The sequence below is a fragment of the Panicum virgatum genome, chromosome 7K (genome assembly GCF_016808335.1).
Source record: "Panicum virgatum strain AP13 chromosome 7K, P.virgatum_v5, whole genome shotgun sequence".
In the NCBI taxonomy this organism is placed as follows: domain Eukaryota; kingdom Viridiplantae; phylum Streptophyta; class Magnoliopsida; order Poales; family Poaceae; genus Panicum; species Panicum virgatum.
Genome location: NC_053142.1, coordinates 37,434,071 through 37,456,739, shown reverse-complemented (window position 1 = coordinate 37,456,739; position 22,669 = coordinate 37,434,071). Strand labels below are relative to the sequence as shown.

At 46.4% G+C, this 22,669-nt stretch overlaps 3 protein-coding genes across 17 annotated transcripts; 2 read left to right on the top strand and 1 right to left on the bottom strand.

Moving 5' to 3' along the window:
* The first annotated feature begins 1,708 nt into the window (after positions 1-1,708).
* Positions 1,709-9,139, top strand: LOC120641320 (transcription factor bHLH129-like). 2 transcript variants are annotated; one of them, XM_039917385.1, is made up of 6 exons: positions 1,709-2,416; positions 6,751-7,091; positions 7,580-7,705; positions 8,009-8,074; positions 8,262-8,330; positions 8,613-9,139. In XM_039917385.1, exons 1-6 carry the CDS (start codon positions 1,813-1,815, stop codon positions 8,670-8,672), a joined length of 1,266 nt encoding a protein of 421 aa, XP_039773319.1. In that variant the 5' UTR covers positions 1,709-1,812; the 3' UTR covers positions 8,673-9,139. The 2 variants fall into 2 exon arrangements, with proteins under 2 accessions (XP_039773319.1, XP_039773318.1); XM_039917384.1 differs by having other exon boundaries at positions 8,262-8,345.
* Positions 9,140-12,240: 3,101 nt separating this feature from the next.
* Positions 12,241-14,509, top strand: LOC120641319. Of its 9 annotated transcripts, none has more exons than XR_005662238.1 (6): positions 12,241-12,433; positions 12,544-12,642; positions 12,769-12,970; positions 13,191-13,294; positions 13,480-13,677; positions 13,990-14,509. XR_005662238.1 is itself a non-coding variant. In XM_039917381.1 (5 exons), exons 2-5 carry the CDS (start codon positions 12,943-12,945, stop codon positions 14,075-14,077), a joined length of 468 nt encoding a protein of 155 aa, XP_039773315.1. In that variant the 5' UTR covers positions 12,248-12,433; positions 12,544-12,942; the 3' UTR covers positions 14,078-14,509. The 9 variants fall into 9 exon arrangements, 2 of the variants coding, with proteins under 2 accessions (XP_039773315.1, XP_039773316.1); XR_005662235.1 differs by having other exon boundaries at positions 12,246-12,447; positions 13,100-13,294; XR_005662233.1 differs by having other exon boundaries at positions 12,247-12,433; positions 13,100-13,294.
* Positions 14,510-14,855: 346 nt separating this feature from the next.
* Positions 14,856-18,097, bottom strand: LOC120641318. Of its 6 annotated transcripts, none has more exons than XM_039917380.1 (12): positions 17,745-18,097; positions 17,384-17,632; positions 17,236-17,291; positions 16,932-17,086; positions 16,679-16,753; positions 16,417-16,509; positions 16,182-16,286; positions 16,020-16,104; positions 15,831-15,923; positions 15,586-15,728; positions 15,415-15,490; positions 14,875-15,337 (listed from the first exon to the last, which is right to left on the bottom strand). In XM_039917380.1, the coding sequence occupies exons 1-9, from the start codon at positions 17,895-17,897 to the stop codon at positions 15,875-15,877; spliced, it is 1,020 nt and encodes a 339-aa protein (XP_039773314.1). In that variant the 5' UTR covers positions 17,898-18,097; the 3' UTR covers positions 14,875-15,337; positions 15,415-15,490; positions 15,586-15,728; positions 15,831-15,874. The 6 variants fall into 6 exon arrangements, 4 of the variants coding, with proteins under 4 accessions (XP_039773314.1, XP_039773310.1, XP_039773313.1 ...); XM_039917376.1 differs by having other exon boundaries at positions 16,679-16,822; positions 17,745-18,095; XM_039917379.1 differs by having other exon boundaries at positions 16,679-16,822; positions 17,236-17,282; positions 17,745-18,095.
* Between the last annotated feature and the right edge of the window lie 4,572 nt (positions 18,098-22,669).

The window sequence follows — 22,669 nt, the reverse complement described above, 5'->3', positions numbered from 1 at the left end:
CGGCCGTGTTTAGTTCCCAAAAAAAATCTTGCATTACCTATCACGTCGAATTTTTGGACATAAGTATGAAACATTAAATGCGGTTGAAAAAATAAATCATTATACAGTTTAACTGTAAACAACGAGACGAGTCTTTTAAACCTAATTAATTTATATAATTGGACATTAATTGTCAAATTACAATAAAAATGCTACACAGCATTAAAATCCAAAAAAATTCGCGAACCAGGCCGCTACTAACCGTGGCGCCTACTAAGATCAGTCGTCGCACGGAAAACGAACGCACACGCCGCAAGTTGCCGCCTACGAGCGGAGATGGAGATCGAGGGAGACAAGGAGACCACCTACGGCCCGGGGGCGGCAAGTTGCCGCTGGTTGCTGGGTGGAGCTAGAGACCAGCCAGCCACCACACACCCCCGGTATACAGCACGCCAACAAGTTGCCATGCTCACAGGCTCGCAGCTGATCGAGAGCTGATCGCGTCGCGTGATGCGATGCGAGGCCCCCGTAGTGAGGGGTGCGGCGAACCCCGGCGTCAACCCGCGGCCGCGGCTGCGCGCGCTGCTGCCGCCTCGGTTTGCCCGCCGTCCCGGTCGCGGCTTCGGCCGTGGGTTTCCAAATGCGTGCGGGGGGCCCACCCGTCATCGGCCGCCGCGGTGCATCGGAGGAGGAGGCCCACCTTTCCCTCCTCCCCACGCGCGCCCACCACTTGCCGCTTTGAGCAACACGGTCAAGAAAAGCCAGGCGCCAACCAAGGGAAGGCATGGCGAGCCCCCCCCCCCCCCCCCCCCCCCCCCCCCCCCGCCGGCCCGCCGCAGCCCACCAGCCACCACACGCCCTCGAGCCCCAGCCCCCACCACCACCAGGGCGGCGGATCACGCACGAGTCACGAGCGCGAGGGACCCGGCGTTTTTTTATTTTTATATTTTTCAAAATCGTTTTTTACATAAATATATTTTCGGTTTCATAATTTAGAGATTTATACCCCTACCGCCCGGCTCTACCAGCAGGCCGATCCTACCTTCCAAACACCTGTGGCCACCGGACGTCCAGGTAGAGACGTAGGGCCTCCAGACCGACACACATACCCTACAGACCACGTCCACGCACAGCGTAAAAGAGGTCGACATGGCCGGAGTGGTTAGCAGGTGCTTCTAGTTGTTTCTGTATTTTTTGTTATGAACATATCGTCATGTTATACTTATTTCATTCTCATGCATCACCTGTTTCGTTCTCAGTTGCGTATGTGTATGAATTGCTAAGTTATACTTTTCATATTCATCTACTTTACTAACGGTTTTTATTTCTATTCAAAATATTTAAAACCACATCTAATGTCGCACTGACGGTCAAGGTTTAACTTGCAGGAGGGACCTGCCGCCCCCCTGCCGGGCGGCGGGTAGGCCTACCGCCCCGCCACCGGGTGGCGGGTACCTGCCGCCCGGCTGCCGGGCGGCAGGCTCCCCCAGTAGCCAAAATGCGATTAAAAATAAATTTTATTTACATTAAGGTCCCTACCGCCCGGCAGGAGGGCGGCAGGGGGCCGGCCGCCCCGCAGCCGGGCGGTAGGGGTATAAATCTGTAAATTATGAAATCAAAAATATATTTTTGTAAAAAATGATTTTGAAAAATATAAAAAAAAAACGCAGGGACCCGAGCGGGAGCCCCATATATATTTCCCCCTCCCGTCCCGGTGGCGGAGCGACGACGATAACGCCGCGACCCGCCGACCCACCAATCCGTTCGCTTCCGTGCGCACGCGCGCGCGTGCTGGTTGGTTGGTCGCTCTACTCCGGCGCAGTGGCGCCCCGCATGTGCCCGTGGGTTGGGGTTGGAGAGGCTTGGTCTGGTCGATCGCGTGTGATTGCTCTCAGCACAGCAGCTCGCTCGAGCTTGGCCGCGTTCGCTCGGCGGCACACGCGCAAAAGCAACCCTCCACACCTTCAGAGTTCAGACCTAAAGCGCGCGGCTAGTGGCGCCCGACGAACGGGGAAGTTCGAACCAGCGAGCTGCCCGCGCCGCCGTGGGTGGGGGCGGTCGGCTCAGGCCATGGACCCGCCGCCGCAGCGGGGCCGCTCGCGCTACGGTGGCGGCGGCGGCTCATCGTGGCAGCAGTTCCCGTTCGTCGTTGACCCCACGGAGGCGCCGGGGGCGGCGGCAGTGAGGGCGTTCTTCCCGGCGCCGGGCGGGGAGGCGCCGCCGTCGTCGTCCGGGGACCGCGCGCTGCCGGGGCAGCAGCAGCAGCAGCGGTACGGCCACGGCGAGATCTCGCTGGGGCACGGGCAAGGGACGATGCATCATCGCTACCACCAGTTCGGCGTGGAGGGGAAGCGGGACGGCGGCCCGTCGGCGGCGGCGCTGCCGCGGCACAGCAGCTCGCCGCCGGAGTTCTTCTCCAGCCCCGTCATGGATCACGGTAAGTGCGCGTCATTGCTATACTGCTGTCTTGTCTTGTCTTGTCTCTCCATTCGCACCAACTACTCCACTCCCAACCGCGCGCGCTGCTCTTTATTGGCTTAACTTCACATGATTCTTGATGAGCTAATAAGCTAGCTCGATCTTGTCGACCGAGTTAATCTACTATCGCTGGCTGTGCCATTGGCATTTCGAACTTCCTTCGAATCCCCAGGATTTCTGCCTGACAGGAAATAATGATCATTTTCTTTCTTTCGTCTGCCTGTCGTCCTTTTTCTCTTTCTGAAATCGATCCGGCCGAGTGTTTTGAGGAATATTTCTGCCTCTGCGGAGGTATCAAGAATGGAACCTCGTCAGCGTCGATCCGAGCAATGTAGTAATCCAATACATTTTGCAGCAGGTGCTGCATGCCTTTGATGATCTCCCTTTCTTTACACCGCATGCGTGGTTAGGAAGAGATTTAATTTGGAGCTGCAACTCCTGTGCTCTTCGTTCTTTTGGGGTGATGCAACTAACACAGTAAAACTCTTTAATTTGGGGGCAGTGGCATCATGCTCCCTAGCATCTCCAGCAGTTTGGCAAATAGAGTTGTCATCTTTGATTTTTGGCAAAAACGTTAAAAATACTCCTCCAACAGTTTGGCAAAAGACTTGGCAATTTTTGGCAATTTGGGAAAAACCAGCCTCCAGCGCGTAAATATACGCGCGCAGCGCGCGGTTGGCATCATGGTTTCTAGTCAGGTGGGAGGGTGAAAAAAGAAATAAATAACAGAGAATGGTTCCTGATTTAAATTTTCAAGAGGTGGAAGAGCATAAATATAATTTTGTTTCTCTCTCAGGGTTTCTGATGTAAGTTAGATCTGGATTTGGCAAGTGAATTATGCCAAACTGTTGGAGATAAATTCTTTTTTTATTTGGCATATCTTTTTAGAAGTTGGCAAAATACAAGATATGCCAAGTAAAATATGGCAAACTCTTGGAGATGGGCAAAAAGGCTGGTGTTACTGTGTTAGCGCATGGTGGTGGACAGAAGATTTTCCTTGCCCAATTTGGTAAAAAACAAATCTTACTAATAATGTCAGCAGTGCATGCATGCATGCTTCCTTTTCAGGATAAATCAAGTGTGTTATCATTTACTCTGTCTCTAAATACTCATTTTGAACACTGTTTTAATAAATATAGCTATGTTAGTTTCATAAGATGCTACGCATATCTATCCTTGTGATCCATCATAATTGGATTTGTCGATGCTTGTCTCACACAAAACTTTACTTTGTGTCTATTCTCTCTTAGCTAGTTCCTGTATTGCATCGAAACACTCCATCAGAAACTTTACCATATTCTCAATTCATGTAGGACTGCAAGTAACATGCAACATCGATCTCTCCTTTGTGTTTTTCGTACTCTTGTGTTATGAGAAACCCACGTTACAGTAACTATGTGCTAACGAAGGATTACTTAGTCTTAATAAATTCGTCTCGTAGTTTACAGAATTAGTCTTAATAAATTCGTCTTGTAGTTTACAGACGCGTTCTGCAATTATGTTTGTGATTAGTTTATATTTATATTTAATATTTTAAATATAAAAAGATTCCATTTCAAAAAAAAATTAGGTGCAACTAAACAAGGCATCATTGCAGCTAGGAGCATGGGGCAAAAAAATTTTGTTGCATGGGAATTTTCAGGTGATAAATGACAAATAAGTACGAAGCCATCGCCTAAAAGTTAAATCATTTTGCTGCGAGGTAGAAAGAAGTTTTCGCAAAAAAAAGACAAGTATAGAGTAGACTGGAGGACGAAGAACCCAGCGCAAAACTTTTTATGGCACAAATGATGCAGTGATTGTTTTCTTGTCCTTGGTAACATTAGTCGTGTGGAAAAACATAATGAATCTGATGCAATATTTGAAGCTACATATATATGTTAAGAATACGTATGTCAAACGACTACCCTATTAAACTCCTAGCTAATACTCCCTCCATCTACTTTTATAAGGCGCACACGCATATCAAAATTCAAACTTTGCAATCTTTGACCAATAATTTAATTATTAGTTTTTTATTTTTACAATGATTATAAGTTTATAATCATAAAAAAATATAATATATGATAAATGAATGGTCAAAGTGTTATTTGGAAGACCGTGCCATGTTATATCATACCTTATAAAAATGGATGGAGTATAAATCTAACTCTGCACTATGCTAAACTATTTCATATGTACACATGTATGTCAGAATTCGATCAGATGGATTATGTTGATTTTAATTAACTTACAACTTGTTGGGGATAAGGATTACGGGTACCCCAAACATAGTCCATTAAGATCAATCAAGCTAAATAATAATAATATAGCGATACGAAGCCATCAGGGTCCGGCATGACAACCGATGGGCCGGAAGGCCCAGCGCGAAGAGGACAGCCCACTCCCATTAAGAGGGTGCCACCATTACCCGACGCCAACCCCCGAAGAAGGGGGCCCAACACGGCCGACCTCGGCGGGGAGGTTTCGTCTCACCCGACCCTCCTGTAGAGGACTTCCGCCTCGCCTGACCCTCACGGGAGGAGATCCGTCTCGCCCGACCCCCACAGGAGGGGCCGCACGACCCGTGGACGTGGGTCTCCTGGAAATCAGGAGACTCCTCGAGTAAAAGCTGGTCGCCAGGGTGGTCCCAGGAAGTCAGGGACACGACCGTCCTCCACTCCAGTACGGACACAGGGTGGGCTACAGATCGGCCCGCGTGGATTCGGGTGAGGACACGGCCTTGCCACTCTGTCAGAAGCCATCAACACTAACCAAGGGATGTGCGTCACGTCAGGATAGGACACAACGCCATGCCCCGCAAATGGAGGACGCAGCGGCCAGGCAGAAATCCGGCCGGCAGGCGGAAATCCCGTTTCCCACGACGATACGGGGAATATTGTGTCAGAATGTACGAATAGGACATCCTCGATGCTTTGGGTCAAGATAGGTCAACAAGACCCACCATTGAGTTAGCAAACAGGGGTCGGGAGTCGCTCGACCCCCGTTCTCTCTGTGTGTGTGTGTGTAAACCCTCACCCCTTGGGCTATAAAAGGGGGGAGGCGTGCCCCTTGCAGGGCATCCGAACAGAACCACTCGCACCCGCACTTGAACACACACACACACACACTCCCTCAACCAGAGACTTGGGACTCTTGCTCCCTCTCTCGCCCGTTTGTAACCCATACTGCAAACATTTGAGTACAAGAACACGAGAGCTCGAACTGGACGTAGGGACGTTCCGCCCGAACCAGTATAAAACCTTGTGTATTTACTTGTACTACCATCCGATCCTGTGACGCGCACATAAATTTACTAGCCGGTGATCCGGAACACCGACACAACTGCATTTCTTTTTAATTTTGGAACAAACAGGACCATCCTGATCTCCAATGAAATCTGATCAACTTACTATTAAGATGAACAGCGTTAACCATAAAAAGTTAAGAGAAATTTTATAATGATTGAAAAAATAGGAGCCGTCCATCTGATAAAATCCTACGGTGGTGAAGGTAGGAAGTACCCAGAAGTACCTAGGATAAAGTACCTGGTACTTCTAAAATGTGAAACTAAGTAACAAAAATGGGACCGAATACTAATTTAATTTAATTTAATTTTTATAAATACTTTTCATAGATCAACGGCTAGAAAAAATTCAAGGTAAAAGTATCTAAAAGTACCCATTGGTACTTTACAATCATTGTAAAAGAGCTCAAATTTAGGATGATGCCAAACAAATAGAGACAGTGTATAGTTGGTTAGCAGTTAGCACTACAAAAAAGTGGAAGTAAATACCAAGTTCTACAGTGCCTTTTTGTGTGAATAATTTACGATTTAATTAGGACTCATTAATTTGAAGATAAGATGTTGGTACGGACAGTTAAAAGAATAGCATACTTGTATATTTTTGGCAAAACGATTATATTTGAGACTAATTATAATATAGGAATGAGCAACTGTGAAAACGGTGGAAGTTCAGAAATTAATTGAAAATCATTTTGAATTTGAGAAACAGAAGTTTTCTCTGTTCAAATTCATTATATCCCCTCTACATTTCGTTTTAATGCTTGAAGCATTGACTCATGTTTCTCATAAAATTTAAACTATTTCGTAAAACTCAGTTAAACCAGCTGTGTGTTTGATTTACTATATCCAGTAACGGGTACAAAATGTGCAAACACTTATTTACTTCTCTACTTGAATTGTTAGACAGACGTCGTACATGTATAGCATTTAGCAACTCGATCCAGTATTAATCCTGACAACAATCGGCAGTAACAGATATCTTGCCCCTGTTTTATCTTTGGAAGCAGGTTTTCCAAGAACTGGAGTTGGTGTTGGTGGTGAGGTTCCCCATGCAATGAGTAGCTATCACAAGAAGATGAAGGCCCCGATGAACCTAGCCGGACAAGGAACCCTCTCTCATATCTCAGAGGATGGAATCCCGGATCTCACCAGTAATGTGATTGGTATTGGCCACTCTGAAGAGAACATCACGGCCAACGGTGTAGCACGCTCCTTCTCCAGTGGGTTCTCAATCGGACCGTGGGAGGATTCAAATTCTATTGTGTTCTCCAACCCAGCAAGCAAAGCAGGAATACACAACAATGATGACAATGACATCATAGCCAGCCTTAGTAATTATGAATTACAGGTAGTATATCTGTCAAAAAATCTTTTCTTGCCATTTATAGTGTGCTGTTTATATTTTTGTTTTACATGTGTTCTCTGCATATGTCTTCTTGCTGGAAAGGGAGTTTCTTGAAAGAAATGTGGACATATATGATCCTATTCATAAAGAGAAGTCTCTTGATACAAATCTCATTTATGATTATGACCATATTCGTAAAAGAGAATGTGAGAAGACCACATTATTGCAGACGCCATGATATCAGTAGTTGCCTGTGTTTTAGAATCACCCTAGTCTAGTACCTCGTACAACCTTTCTTTTCTTTTCTTTTCTTTTTTTTAAAGCTCACGGCATGTTAAGGTCTTTGAAATATCAGTTATCTGATGTTATTAATTATACCGATCTACAAGTACTGAGTCATGCGAGGAAAATATTTGTGTCTAACACTGCAAGATGTTTTTGAAATAAGAACATTGCAAGGTTTCAATTTTGTTATGGATATGTGCATGCAGTTTGGTGTGACCAAGGAGACGGCGGGCGGCATGGATAAATACATGCAGATGCAGCAGGATCAGGTTCCATTCAGAGTACGAGCCAAGCGCGGGTGTGCTACGCACCCAAGGAGCATCGCAGAGCGGGTAATATACTAATAAACATGAAGTTATTCCAAATCCCGACACCATCTTCTTGATATAAATGATGGCAAGCTAGCTGCTATAAGAAGTTTGCATGCCCTGAATATTCTAAAAAAGTTTGCATGTACTGTGCTAAACAAGCTCTGAAACCATGGAGTACCTCGATCGTAATATACAACAGTAGTCATACTGCAGTCTTTCAGGATGATCTTCTGCACCTTTGCACAGCTTGCATGCATACCTTTTGCCTTCTAGATTATTTAAGGTTAATCTCAGAAGGCTTGTGATTAATTAATGATGTTGTAGGAGCGACGAACGAGGATCAGCGAGAAGCTCAGGAAGTTGCAGGCCCTTGTGCCTAACATGGACAAGGTGATCAGTCGTAAATTAAACATTACCCATTGCATGCTGCCGCGTAGATGATATGATCTCATCCGCTTCTAGTCGTTGTTTAGTCGTCTATCCCTCGAACGCACAGCAGTCAGCAGCAGGTTTAATTTACAGGCATATATGCAGCAGTTCAAATACACATTTATTTTTGTTCTTTAAAATGTGGCAGCAAACGAGTACAGCGGATATGCTGGACTTAGCAGTCGACCACATCAGAGGACTCCAGGGCGAGCTGCAGGTATGCACTGCGCACGTACGTGATCCGCTTGTACATACTGTCAGAAAACGAACCTGTCAATCATCATGCTACTTTAATTCGCAAATCGCAACTGCAAAGCAGACGAGATCAGGCGTTGAGTATCTTGATTTCAGCATCGCAGTGGGCCCATCATCCCCAATAATCACAATTTCATTATGCCAGAGCATCTTGTTTAACCAGTGCCATCATGAACTTTATAGAATCGATCAGTATGCAAACAGAGCAACACTGATTTTTCCCCCTATATATATATGCACGCAGGCTCTCAGGGAAGACAAGGAGAAGTGTACTTGCCGCGGCGATCATCCACCAGGGAGATAACACATGCTAAAATAGGTTCACGATCGATCCTATATATAATATATGCAACGGCATTGCACATCATTATTGGACAGCATGAAAAAAGGTGTCTGCTGGCATGTATATCTCACCACAAGAAAGCTGCCGAACTTCATCCATCATCTAAGGAAGGTCCAACGACCTTGATTGTTAGCGGATCGGGGGCGAGGTCTTTTGCATTCATTCGATCTAGTGTTTAGCTTCAAGCTAGAAGAAGTAGCTTTTGTGTTGTTTCATATGGATAAGCAGAAGCGTTTTTCTTTTTCCCAAGTAGGAGTAGGAGTAGGAGGAGGTTTTGATATTGCAAGATGACTTAGGCTACTCTATGTTGTAAGGAGCTACTACATTTCAAGAATATTTTCATTGCAAGTCCGTGCTAGCTGCTGTTATGCCTAGAAATGTAGTAGCTCCCGTTCGTCATTTTCAAAGTAATTATAAAACTACCTGCAGAATCCAGGGACTATACTGTGAAACGAATCTAATAAGACATTAATCCATGTTTAGCGAATGGTTACTGTAGTATTACTGTAGTAAATTATGGATTAATTTGGCTTATTAGATTCGTCTCACGAATTAGCACCTATCTGTACAAAAAGTTTTATAAAATGATTTTATTTGATACTTTAGAATAATAAAATTTCTTTTGATGTGACAGAAGCTAAAAAGAAATCACCGGAAACCAACAGTGTCATAACCACCTGGAGAATGGCTTTGCTTCGCTGAAATTGTTTTCCTCGTGCTCGCAATTCGCTTAAGCATATTGGTCGTTCGTCAATTTTTTCGCAGCGACCTGACAAGCTCTTCACTGAATGAATTCATTTTCTTGTGCGCGCCCATGTACTTGTTTTGACCGAATGTTGTGCTTTGTATGCTGTAGATTGCTGCTCTTATCGCCATCTTCAATTGTTAGCGAACTGAAAAGGAGACGAGACTGTCTGAGTCTGACAACAAAACCTACTCTAATTTTGATGTCTGTATTCAGATCCGTCCTTCAAGTTCTAGCCATTTTTTTTCTGTTGTGCCTGTTCTTTTTCGTCACTGTTGGGCTGGGAGCTCTGACGCACGGGCATTGCATCACCAAAGATCTCACCAGCTAATCTTCCATCTCTTCTTGGTCCCAACAACCTCTTGCGTTTGCTGAGCTCCCACTGAGAAGGGAGCAAAAGACTCGGTCCCCCTGCCCATTTCAACCAACTAGGTGGACCAAAACAAAAGATTCACATTCATATCCCCCTCTCAGATCCTTAGTTCGATATCCATGAATGTTCATCTTGTATTGATGGCCTGTTCTTTTCAGAACCAAGAACCGGGGGAAATGAAAGTGAAAACTGGAATTTTTGGCGGACGGAGTTCTAAACAGAGATTCACCTACCATGTGTGCAGTGTGCAGAATGAAAAGGCCAGTCCGTTTGTCTGAGCAGTTACGTCCCGAACAACGGTCCGTCCCAATCCTCGGCGAGGGGCCCGGGACAGCGTACGCGTGCTCATCGCGACGCCATCGCGGCCGCGCGGTACGGCCTCGGCGTCAGCTCCCACGACGCCTCTAACGACCCGGTCCGGGATACTAACATCCGTTCACAAATAATTGACAACTTTAATTTTACTGTTCAAAGTTTGACCTTCAATTTTCTCATAAATTCATTGTTATGCCATTTCAAACATGCATCATACTTAAAGTATTGTTGGCACTAAATACAATGATACTCTAAGTGTTCTAGTTAACAAGATATTTTTTAAATAATTAGCGGTCAAAGTAGTAATAGTAAAACTCAAAGTTGCCAAGTATTTGTGAACGAAGGTTAGTAACAACTAAGATCTACTCTACACGTTGAGTAAATCACACCTGCTAAATAACTTTCTTGTGCTTTCATTCTCGTTTCGCGCAAAAAGTTCGAACCGGAGTTACTAGCTTCCCAGGCTCACGTTTTTAAGCTGGTCCCGGCCCGGGATAACGGTTAAAATCTATTCTACACGTTGAGTAAACCACACCTGCTAAATAACCCTCTTGCGCTTTCGTCCTCGCTTCGCGCAAAAAGTTCGAACCGGAGTTACTAGCTTCCCAGGCTCACGTTTTTAAATTGGTCTGTCTCTCGTTCTGTTTCCGGTATGGGACTAACTGGGAATAACTGTGCCGCTACTACAGTACCCGCGACGCTACAGTAGCTTTTTGCTACAGTGTCGCGTATTTGGTCCGGCCCAAACAGCCCGCGGGCTGTGACATTCACCCCCCGTTGAGGACTCGACGTCCTCGTCGAGACATCGAACTAGCTTACCCATATGGGACAAAGGAGCAGGATCTCCTCTCTTGGGCCACGTTCCATACGTCTAGTACTAACGGTCACATGCCACGTCCGTGGGTTCACTGCCAGCAGCCCATGTGTGTCCGTTCACATGCTGGTGGCATCTGTGTTTCCACGCGCACACAACGTGCTCATGTATCCGTGGGTTCACTGTCAGCAGCCCATGTGTGTCCGTCCACATGCTGGTGGCATCTGTGGATAACGGCTAAAATCTACTCTACACGTTGAGTAAACCACACCTGCTAAATAACCCTCTTGCGCTTTTGTCCTCGCTTCGCGCAAAAAATTCGAACCGGAGTTACTAACTTCCCAGGCTCACGTTTTTAAGCTGGTCTGTCTCTCATTCCGTTTCCGGTATGGGACTAACTGGGAAGTAATGTACCGCTGCTACAGCACCCGCGACGCTACAATAACTTTTTGGTACAGTGTGGCGTATTCGGTCCGGCCCAAACGACCCACGGGCTGTGACAACGCCCGCGTGCTCCGTGGCGTTGGTCGTCGCCGGCATCGCTGGGAGCGCCGGCAAGCTGAGCGCGGCAAGTGCCGGCCATGCAGCGCCAGCGAGTGCGTGGCGGCGCATGATGGTTCGCGCCGTGTTCCGGCGCGACTCCGTCGCGCGTTCGCGTCGTCTCAACGGCCACCTCCGGCGCCGGCCGCGCTAGAGGGGCAGCTCGCGCTCTGCTCGCCCTGGCATTGTGCGCGCGCTCACGGTGACGAGCCACGCCGGCAACGTGCGCAAGATCATGGCGAGACCCTGTGCGCATGCCAGCTGCGGCCTTGCTGGGTGGCGGGCGCCGGCCACCAGACCGCCCTGGACGAAGCTCCGTGCCGCGCGTTGTCCAGGCGAGCGGCGGCCCAGTGCGCGCGAGGACTGACCGTGGAGACCTGGCGGCTGGCGCTGCCTGCGACTAGTCTCGTCGATCCTGGCTGCAGGAGGCTCATCCAACAACCAGGAAAACCCAAGGGATAGACGGTATTTATTTACGGTCCAGCCCCCGGACGGGAAATCAAATACCGACCACCCCGAGTCCGGCGGTCGCGGAGGAGTGTGGTTTTTCCACCCCCGCCGGCCCGGGCCGGCAACTTCTCGACCGTGGATGAAGCTTCAACATTCGCGCCCCCGATCAGCCGCCGAAGCTGGTCCCACCATTTTCAGGCCGTCCACCAAAAACCTGCCCCGTGAAGGCCTCGCTAGGCAAGTGCCGAACTGAAGCGCGAGGCACACCGCGGGGGCAAGTTGTTTGGGACCCACTACCAGCATTGGATTCTCGTTGTCGTTGCTCGTTTGACCGCTTTCTTCTTCACGAACTCAGTAGTGGAGTTTGACTCCTTGCCTTAGATCCGCTTTTCCCGGAACTTGGTGAGGACCTACAATGGCGGATGGTAGCGAGGAAGAAAGCGATTGGGGCGAGCTTGGCACTACCAGCTCGAGCGATGGTGCAGGTAGTTTCATTCTGGTACCTTAGATCTACTAATCTTGCTCCCCATTCAGCTTCATATTTGGTTATTCTCCGACCACAAAATCTCTGCTCAATCTGGTCTTGAACTTGCAGAGCGAGCTAGTGGTTTCATTTCGGTGAAGAGGCGGCCGTTCTGAACTGCTACCCATTGGTGCTGCAATCGCACATCAACCACCAGATGTGTAATCGAACGTTTGTGTTTCATTCGCATCCAAGTTGGAGAATAAAAACTTTCAGGCTAATCTGTGCTGCATCCACCGCGTTATTGTGACATGTTTTTGCTGTTTTCATTTGGTATTTTTTTCACGAGCAAATCAGGTCGAGGGTTGGCATTCCAGGAAATGGTAATGAGAACCACCAATGGAGTTTTGAACTATCCTGCTGCTAAAATGGATGGTAAAACTGTTTCTGGGCATGTGCAACATGAACATAGCTGGGATGATGCAGTAGTTGATCAGAATACTAAAAATTCACCAACGGACCATAACAGAGATGTGCACGGTGCTTCTTCCTATTTTTGGTAAAGCATTTTCTGAATCACTTTGGCAGTCATTTCAATTGGTGCATTCATTTCCTCTGTGGTATTTGTTAATTACCACATGTTTTCTGGTTCATACAATGTGTTCATTATCTGAACATTATTAAGCAGCGAACAGGGTTACCCAAATTCAGTATAAATTGCTGCAACAGAAATGGATCATGTTGAACCAGATCCTTGTTTCAACTTGGCTGGCAAACAGGATGGATCAGTGCCAATGTCGTCACAAATTGAACATGAATGGAATCCTTCAGGCAACATCACAGTGTTTGATTCTGAAGTTTTAACTCAACCAAGGCCTAATGGGTATGCTACTGTTATTTGCTTTTCTTTTGACCATACTAAAAAAATGCACAACTACTGCTGACATATCAGTAATTCAGTATGCTAGAAGTTATCAGCATCATGATCCCTAAATGGTCTACATATGTCTGTTACTGACCACCTGTTTTATGTCCCCAACATGTGTTGATTAACTTAACATTGTTAAGGGCCGGAGAGGGAGGAATAAATTCAGTCCCAATTCAATCAAGAAAGGGCAGCCAGGTTGAACAAGAGCCGTGTGACACATTGTATGGAAGAATGGATGGATCAGACCCAATTTCATCAAAAATTCATCCGGAAGGGAATGCGTCTGGGAACATCACCATTATTAGTGATCAAGTTTTAGCTCAGCCATGGCCTAAGGGGTATGGTCCATCTATCTACTTTGCTTTGTCCATAATTAGTTGAATGCACAAATTCTTCTGGGAGCAAAGTAAAAATAACATTGGCGAAAAATAAAAGGTATGTGTTGTTTGTCTGCATTAACATCAATTGGAAAACCCCTGTGCATGGTATATGATTTGTTCTATAAAAACATATAATTATCCAATACGTATAGTACAGTTTCTACATCTGGTTGACAAAAATTTTCAGCACCTTGGTCCCTGAGTAATAACCAAATCCCTTTGTTTCAGCATAACCATTAATGTATATATTTGGTTTCCTACCTTTTTCAGTAAAAGGATCCCTAAAGATGCACCTGAAGGGTCCGCACCAAGTTTAATTGGTGCAATTGAGAGAGCGCTCCGGAATAAGTGTCAGTGATAATTGAGAGAGTGCACCTGAAGGGAGAAACTGAAGCAGTCAGGGAGGAAGGTTGGCAAGAAGAAAAAGAAAAAATAATAAGTGTTGTGGCATATGCGGGTTTGATTACCATAAGGCGTCGGAATGTCTAACCAAGAGCATTGATAATATTGACTGAAGGTAGAACTGATTTTCTGGTGTTCCTAGATCGCAAGCTTGAACGTAAATGTTTTCCGGTTTGCAGGTCATGTTACATTTGTAACGCACATGAGACATTTTCATTTGTTGGAGTACTGGAATGGTGACTCTTGTAATTGACTCAGGAATGCATTATTTTATCTATTTTTGTTGGTACTGAATTAATTGTTCAGACCATCTAAGATGGTTATGTATTAACCGATTGGAATTAAAATGACCTGGATGTGGATCTTAGGAAATTGTTTTCCTACAAAATATAGTCAAACAGACTTGTCTTTGTATTAACTAATGTGAGGTGCATTAACATCGTTTGATTAGTTGTCACTTTGTTTTGGTGAGGATCTGCAGTGATATATAACAAGGAAGATGGTTCTACCAACATATACTCAGTGGTACGGAAGGAAGGAGCACGAGGCACCGATGCAAAATTAATATAAGGATGGAATCTTCCGAAGTTTTACTATTTGCACAGCAGTTATTCGTTGTGTGCAACCAGCTTTGCAACGTAGTCATCTGTTTGAACTCAATAAAGCTGGTAAAACCAACTAGTGGGAACCTAAATCAGCATGTCATTGCACCTACTCAGCAAACCAACAAGGAATAACTACAGAAACTTTCTATAATAGTCAGATAAAGTAGATAATTTAGAGTATCACCAGAAATACATTCAAAAGTGTCAGAAAAAAAGATTACTTAGTGGCATTGAAGGACATAGCACTAAGCACCGATGCACTATTTAGGTTACATGGTCTCAACTGGTTGCACAGCTGCTGGTAACGATAAGGTAGAACTAGTTCACAGGGAGAAGCTAAAGTTCTTAACACTTACACAGTGTTCATTTCAAAAGAACCAAAAGGAAACCTTACTAGAATGGTGCTGAAACAAGAGAACTAAACAATTCTACTTTCTTTCCCACAAATACCAAAACAAGTAGACATTGTGCATGATCTCTTGTGTCCTGGTCAGAAGCATCATCTTTCAAATTTCCATCAGGTCAATCAGCAATTCTGGGATGTCTCCATAGTTTCCTGGCATGCTAAGGAGTTGGTACAGTAACTCGGCACGATTTATTCCGTGGTCAGGCTGCAGAATAAAAGAATTCAGAATGTGTACTAGGAAGAAGTTTGTCTTTAATATGTGATGATTAGTAGAATGTTTACCGTCTTAAGTTCCCATAAAAGATGGTGCCCATCAAAAGCGCGAGCATAATGAGTGGCAAAAAGACCAGAGTTGTTCCTGGATTAAATTTGTGAGGTCAGAAGGGGTAATTTCAAACACACAGTTGAGATGAATTTGAAACACATATACTCTAGGTGTTTAGTGCACCACACCTGTGGCAACTAGCGCCAAGACCAACTGTGAAGCATCTATCCCATCCAGTCATGCTTACTGTCCACACGTGTATGACAATTCAACTCTGCAACCTCAGATGAGATGTCTACCCTGAGCGATGATTCCTGACTAGCAACCACCTCTATTTGGGGAGAAAAAGAAACATATTAGTTTGTTCCAAAAAAAATGTATACTCCATTATTAAAAAAAATGCTGAGGCATTCTAAAATCTGAAAAAATTAACCTGATGCATTATCATCAGTGACTAGTTGCACCAGCAGTGAAGATTCAGTTTCCATGTTGCTTGAATTTGTATCGCGACAAATACCAAGGGATGCTGTTGGAAAAGCAATCATAAATTCATAGATTAGCAACCAAAAATACATGAATAAAAAAGGTATGAAAGGGAATGAAATATGGTTCACACACTAACCAAACAATGTTGAATTTTTCAGTGATAGAACGATGCAAGGTGAATTCTGGTGATGCCGGGTTGTGGTGGACTTCGATTCCAGGGCCTATTGGGAAAAACATTGCTCAGACCTCAGACCATGACAGATAGTTTACTATGTTAGGATAGGTGTACAACACATACTCATACCATCCATGCATCCAGTTGCACTTTGAGACAAGTTTAGGTTCAATTCGTTAGGTCTGTTGACATTATGTAGGCCAGTACCAAAACCAAAAACATCTGAACCTGAATGGGAACATACTTATGTTAATTGCACAGTATATAAAGCATTGTATTAGGGTGAACTTTCTGGTACAAACTTTTAGTTGGTGACATATCTAATCCTTATTTTGAGATGGTGCTGAAATAAACCAACCTGGTTTAGATGTTTCAGGGCTCCCTTGCGCGGCGAAAGGATGCAAGGCAATCAATGGTAAGCTGTTTGTAGTGAATGTTTGGGGAGTTGTTTCTGTTAAGAATAAGGGGGCAAAGGTTGTAGGAGAACTCCATTAGGAAAAAGGTGAATGTTTGGGGAGTTTGTAGGAGAACTCCATTACAGTGAAAAAGGTTTGTTGGAACGAATGAATAGCTCATAATCAAGAAAAACCATTTACTTGAATTTTTTGTTCGGCACATACCATTAATGCATGAAACTGCATTGCAAGGATATGCTACAGGCAGAAGACTTTCTGAATTAGAAGAATTATCACTTGCTGCATTAGAAGAATGATCATCAATTCCATAATCCAAGTTGTTGTCATTCAGCCCCACGTGTTGGAAGGCTGTTCCAGTGAGGGAAAAGGATAAAATGATTGAAAGAATGAGATGCAGTTGTCTGATTTTGACATGTTTCATTAGGGCAAATAAAAAAAGTTTATGTCAACTCATTACCTGTTTCCATGTCAGTGGCATTGTTTTCTAACAAGCAGCCAAAGAGATCTTCATTCATAATAGGACTGTTGACAGACATCGCCATGGTCGCAGCAGCGCTGAGAACAATGTGGTCTGGTTCACCTTCTTCAGGTCCAAGGATTTCGCCGTCGCCATTGAATTCAGTATGATTGGGAACGTAAGTTGAGATAGGAACAAGAGTACCTGGTAAAGACAGATAGGAAAAAATTACCCTACTCTAAACACGGCATATAAAGTACGTAATGGAGTGGCATAAAAATTCTACTTCGAGCAGTATGCTCACCAATTCTCCTTCGGTACCGAAACAGGATAGCTACTGACAAATACCATCTTCACTTCCTGACAACTATAGACTTAGGATAGTTCATCATGCACCAAGAAACAAATGCAAGCACCACAAGTAAGGTGGCAAAAATCTTCAGCCAGCTTGCCTGATCCTGATGCAAACGATGCACGGTGTCCTGAGACTCTAGCAACTTGACTTCCAAATCTTGGACTTTCAGCACCAAATCATCAGCTTCTTCGGAGACACTAGCAAGCTTCTCCTTACAGTTGACCAAAGCTTCACGGGCAATCGAAAGCTGCTCATGGAGACAATCATGCGTCGATGCGGCGCTGTACTCGACCATTTCCGCAACATATCTCAAAAGACCATCCTCCCAAATCCAAAGCTTGCAGCCCTACCAAACAAAAAAAAAAGATCTGCGCTCAGTGAAAAATGAAAAAAAAAGAGGGGAAAAGAGAGCAGAGGAGTGAATCAAGAGTTCAAGACTAAAATCATCGGTACAAAACCCTCCCAACTGATGCCTTCTGGCAGATGAAGAATTTGCGGCCAGGATTACGCTCTGTTCCAGAGGTAAGGGACCAAGCTGGATCACCGCAGAAGCAACGGAACACGGGCTCTTGCAATGGCTGCCCACATCGACCCGGGCATACCGGATCCATGGTGAATCTGGGAGCGGGGAGTTTGGGCCGTGGTAAAATATTGGAGAAGACGAAGACTTCACGAACGGGAAGATGTGATTAGGGATGAATTGCAGGGAAGAGAGGGGAATGAGGATGGGGATGACCGGATGAGGTGCAGAATAGAAAGGGAATCGAGTTTGCCAGCGCCAAGGAGTTTGGGGGAAGAGGACAGAACTGACATCTGGGACCGTTGGGAGGGCCAGTACTGCCTCAAGATGGCAATGGGTATCCGAAACCCGAGTAACCGATGCGTTTTACCCGATAAAAAGACGGGTATAGAACAAGTTTTCTACCCGTGGGTACGTTATTGGGTAAAATCTTCTACCCATCGGGTATAGCGGATACGGGTATGAATGTATACTACCCATACCCGCCTACCCGCGGGTAAAAAATACCCGCAAAAAATAAACAGGCTAAGTGCACTCTAACTCATTTTGGCCCATATGGTATATGAATTTGGCCCAATTCAATTTCTATTAGCTTGTTGGGATGATGAGTCAATGAGCCATCTACCATATTTCTATTAGTTTGTGGTTGAAATGATTTATTTTGTATGAGAATGTCTAATATTTATATGTAATTTTCGGGTACGGGTTACGTCGGGTACAAATTACCCGTCGGGTACGGGTATGGAAGCATGTTTCTATCCGTGTGTGGATACGGGTAATCCGACCGGTAAAATTTAACCCTAGCAGGTACGGATATGGGTGGCCACTACCCGAAGGTATATACCCGTTGCCATCCCAAGTGCAGCCTCGCGCGAGGCATGAATTTGCCGTCCAGGCACAGCTCCGAGTAGACGCACGAATCTCAAAAAAACAATCCAACAGTGGGAAAGATGCCGGCCCGGGCCGGCGCCGGTGGAAAACATTCACCCGTCGCGGAGAGCTCACGGAGGCGCCCCGGAGCACCGGTCGTCGCTCTGCTTCTCCGGCGACCGGGGCTACACGTTCCCGCACTCTTCAAGGCGGTAGGGCGTGCCAATGGCATTGCCGGGGGCTCCAGCTCTGCGATGGCGACGGAGCTCTTCAACGAGGCCGCAGGAGCGACGGTCGCGGACGGGTGCCGCCTAACTGCCGAGGAGATGATGACGGAGGCCTGCAAGACGTGTGCCGGCTTGGTAAAGGATAGCCAACCTGTCTGTAACACCCTAATTTAAATTCCAGCATTTAATAATAAATTTAATTGGTTTTATTTAAATTTCTAAGGTTTATTGTGTTTATACTTGCATTTACTCTAATTTTGTTTCACAAGTAATCAAATTTTTCTAGGTTTAATCTTGATGTTGCATTCATGCTGGTGCATTGTTTTATTTGTTTGAGTGTTAGGGTTGAATTCAAATTTAAATTTGAATTCGAGTAGATTTAGTTTGAGTGGTTTGAGTTAGAGAAGAAAAGGAAAGAAGAAGGAAATAGAAAACCCAAAACCCAAAGCAACCCAGCCCGGCCTGCTATTTTCTCTTCCTTGGCCCAACCCGCACTCTTTCCCTTCTGGCCCAAACCTCAGCGCGCAGCGGCCCAGACCACCTCCCCACGCGGGCCCAGCCACTCCCTCTCTTTCCCGCGGCCCAGCTTTCCCCCGCGCCCGGCCCAGGTCGCCTCTCCCCGCTCGGCCCGCTCCCCCGCGCGCTCCCGCCCCCTCCCGCTTCAGCCCGCGCGGCGCTCAGCCCGCAGTAGCGCGCCCACGCCAGCACCCGCTGACCAGCCGGGCCTGCTTGCCAGGTCTTCCTTCCCCTGCAGCGCAGCGCCCGCGCAGCAACGGCTTCACCGCAATCACTGCCGAGGATCTCTCCGCGGCCTTCCCTCAGGCCCGCACGCCGAGGCCCAGCCTCCCCCTTTAAACGCGCCCCTGACCCTCCCCCACATCCCACCTTCCGTCTGCAGCCCCACCCAAACCCTAGCCGCCGCCTCCATGTTGCTCCGCCGCGCAGAACTCGTGCACCGCCGCGGCCACGCCGCCTCGCTACACCTCCGCCCCTGCGAACACCCGCAGGAGATCCGCCGTGCCGCCAGGAAGTTTCCCAAGCCGGCCTTCCCCGAGCTCCGCCCGCGTAGCGCCGGAATTTTCCCCGTGAGCCGCCGCCGGTGAGTAGCCCCGCTACTTCAAATCCTCGCCGCCGGCGTACACCGGACTTCCCTGACCCCCGAAACACCTCCGCAGGACCCGTACGGATCGATTGGGCGGATCAGCAGGCTCCGAGCACCACCACATCACTTCTTCCCCGACTCCGTTCCTGCGCCGCCGCCCGCCGTCGACGCCCCTGCACGTCCGCACAGCTCGATTCGAGCCTCGGTGAGCACTTCCCGATGCCCCTCTTCCTTTTTCGCATGCTGTGGTGGCGTGTAGGTCACTCTGGTGGCCAGAACGCCCCTCGCCGGCGTTCTCTACCGCCGCAGCGCCGCCCTCGCCGCCTAACACCCCACTCCGGCCATCCCTGACCCGCGTACAGAACCCCAGTGGACCACGTGTGTCGCGCTCGCTCTTTTGCACCAAACCGCAAACCAAACGAGCCCCTTAGCCCCCAGACCGCCTTCTCCGGCGATCCCCCGCCGCGGATCAGACCTCCGGCGATGGCGCCGCCGTGCCCCGCGCGCCCTTTCACCCTGACCCGTCCGATCCGAAGTGAATGACCTAGATTAGATCGCGAACCGTTTAGATCTGAACCGCCGGATCAAAATCCAAGGGATCAGATCCGTAGATACCCCTTCGCGCTGCTGCTTTTGCTAAAGAGACCCTGCCTTTCATCGAAATCAACCCGCAGTCCAGGAGCATTCAAAAGTAATTCCATATAAGCCCTGTTTTTAGCGCTCAGCCCCTGAGCTCTTTAGAATTTGAACCCGCCGTCCAGACTTGATGTTTTTGCGTGTTAGACCCTAGATCTATGCGTTAATTACGTTTTAATCCTCGGTTTTGCCCAGAAACCCCCTGGAACTCTAGTTTTCTTACAAATACGTCCGTGGAACTTGTTTTTGGCCTAGATTTTGCGTTTTAGCTCTGTTTTAGGCGTTCTTTATGTCCACGCGATCGTTGTAACGCGTAGAATAGTTCTATCATGGTTTTGTTTGCTATTTTCATGTATTGTTATACTGTTTCTTAGTTTTTGCTACTATTTGCATTTATGTTTACTGTTGTGTATTGTTTTTGGCCATGTGTTTGTGAGTAGACGTTGATCCATCTGAGGAGCCCCAGTACCAGTACCCGGAGCAGCCAGCTTCTGAGCAGTTTGAGCAGCAGCCGGAGCAGTTTGAGGAAGGCAAGTATAACATGAACACCACCTATCACTTTTAAATACATTTTCATACTGCATTTTAATATTGTATGCCCATAAGGACTTTTCTAGCCACTTTATATCCTTTATATATATCCTTTGGGTTGCATTTTGGTTAGTTGTGCTAGGTGCCTTGCTATAACACACTTGTCCTTTTTAATTAATTTGATTAATGGTATATGCAACTTAATTCTGAGAGTGGCCCGTTTGAGGGGCTCACGTCTCGTTAAAATTGGTTTTTGTAGAAACATGGTTTAGGGGCTAGCACGGTGCTTTGTGCTTGGTTGGCCACTCTCCATAAGGACCGGTTCATAGAGCGACAACTTGGGACAACAGCGCTACCACAAGACTGGAATGGGACGGTCTTGGCTTACTAATTAGGTATTTTTGGTTTGAAGTAACTTACCTGCGGGGCAAATGGTGGTAAGCTTCTATGGTCCCTGCTCCTCCGGCTTGGTCTGTGCTTCGTGTCTTGTACCCCCGGAAGTGGGCCCCATCGTCGCCGATCTAACTCTTCGCGGTTACACTTTACCAATGAGATTCTTTGTAACGGCCTCGTAGTGTGCTTGCTAGCCATCTCACCTAAGAAAGTGTGATGAACAACTAGCGTAGCTCACGAATTGTGGGTAAAGATGTGCACCCTCTACAGAGTGTAAAACTGGTATACTAGCCGTGCTCACGGTCATGAGCGGCTCAGATCCTCCTTTTGATTAGTGGGGTTATCTTCCTTTGACGAGGCAGGTTTCCCCGGGTGGCTTGGTTTGGTATGGTTCTCAGTAGTATCATGATTAATTTTGATTAATTATTATGTAACTGGGTTTATGGTAATTCATCAACTTGTAGTAATTAGTTTTAATAAAATTTTGCCAAGACTTAAAAGCTAATGCAGTCAGTCAGCCAACCTTAGAGCCTCATAGTTTGTGTTATATTTGTTGAGTACAAGTTGTGTACTCACTCTTGCCTACTCTACTCTTTTTCCTCTTGGGGATACTCTACTGCTGCTCAGTTCCTGCCGACGCGAGGGAGTTCACTCAGCGCTACCAGGAGTACGGGGACTTCTAGGCGTTCGTCTCTCAGTCGACGTCTCTGTGGCGCCCTGCTCAGCTTCTGACTAGAGTTATTGTTAATGTTTTACGCTTCCGCATACTCTGTACCAGACTTTTGTCATTATTGTAATAAATAATATTCGTACTCGCTTTATTATATCTTTTACGTGATATGTGCTGTGATATACTGTTCATTTTGTTGTATATACGTGTGACTTGATCCTGGCACGTATATGATTGCTTGGTTTATGTCCTCTTATAAACCGGATGTTACAGAGTAGTATCAGAGCCGTATCGGCTGTAGGACGAAAGCCTAGATAGAACTGGTTGAGTTTTAGGTCCTCTTCTCTCTAAGCCTTGTCTGCTGAAACTATTTTGCTATTATATTCCTTGAATTCTAAGATTTTTACTCGTCTTGCCTATTATCTCTATAGAAT

Bases quoted from the DNA above. Each gene is read 5' to 3' on its own strand.
- LOC120641319 (XM_039917381.1), top strand. From the start codon at position 12,943: ATGTGCACGGTGCTTCTTCCTATTTTTG. The intron at 13,295-13,479 runs GTATGCTACTGT...AACATTGTTAAG, and splicing joins ACTCAACCAAGGCCTAATGG to GGCCGGAGAGGGAGGAATAA. The intron at 13,678-13,989 runs GTATGGTCCATC...TACCTTTTTCAG, and splicing joins GCTCAGCCATGGCCTAAGGG to TAAAAGGATCCCTAAAGATG.
- LOC120641320 (XM_039917384.1), top strand. From the start codon at position 1,813: ATGTGCCCGTGGGTTGGGGTTGGAGAGGCTTGGTCTGGTCGATCGCGT. The intron at 7,092-7,579 runs GTAGTATATCTG...ATGTGCATGCAG, and splicing joins TTAGTAATTATGAATTACAG to TTTGGTGTGACCAAGGAGAC. The intron at 7,706-8,008 runs GTAATATACTAA...ATGATGTTGTAG, and splicing joins CAAGGAGCATCGCAGAGCGG to GAGCGACGAACGAGGATCAG.
- LOC120641318 (XM_039917376.1), bottom strand. From the start codon at position 17,897: ATGGATCCGGTATGCCCGGGTCGATGTGGGCAGCCATTGCAAGAGCCC. The intron at 16,823-16,931 runs GTAATGAGTTGA...TCACTGGAACAG, and splicing joins TGCCACTGACATGGAAACAG to CCTTCCAACACGTGGGGCTG. The intron at 16,105-16,181 runs GTATGTGTTGTA...TTTTCCCAATAG, and splicing joins TGGATGCATGGATGGTATGA to GCCCTGGAATCGAAGTCCAC.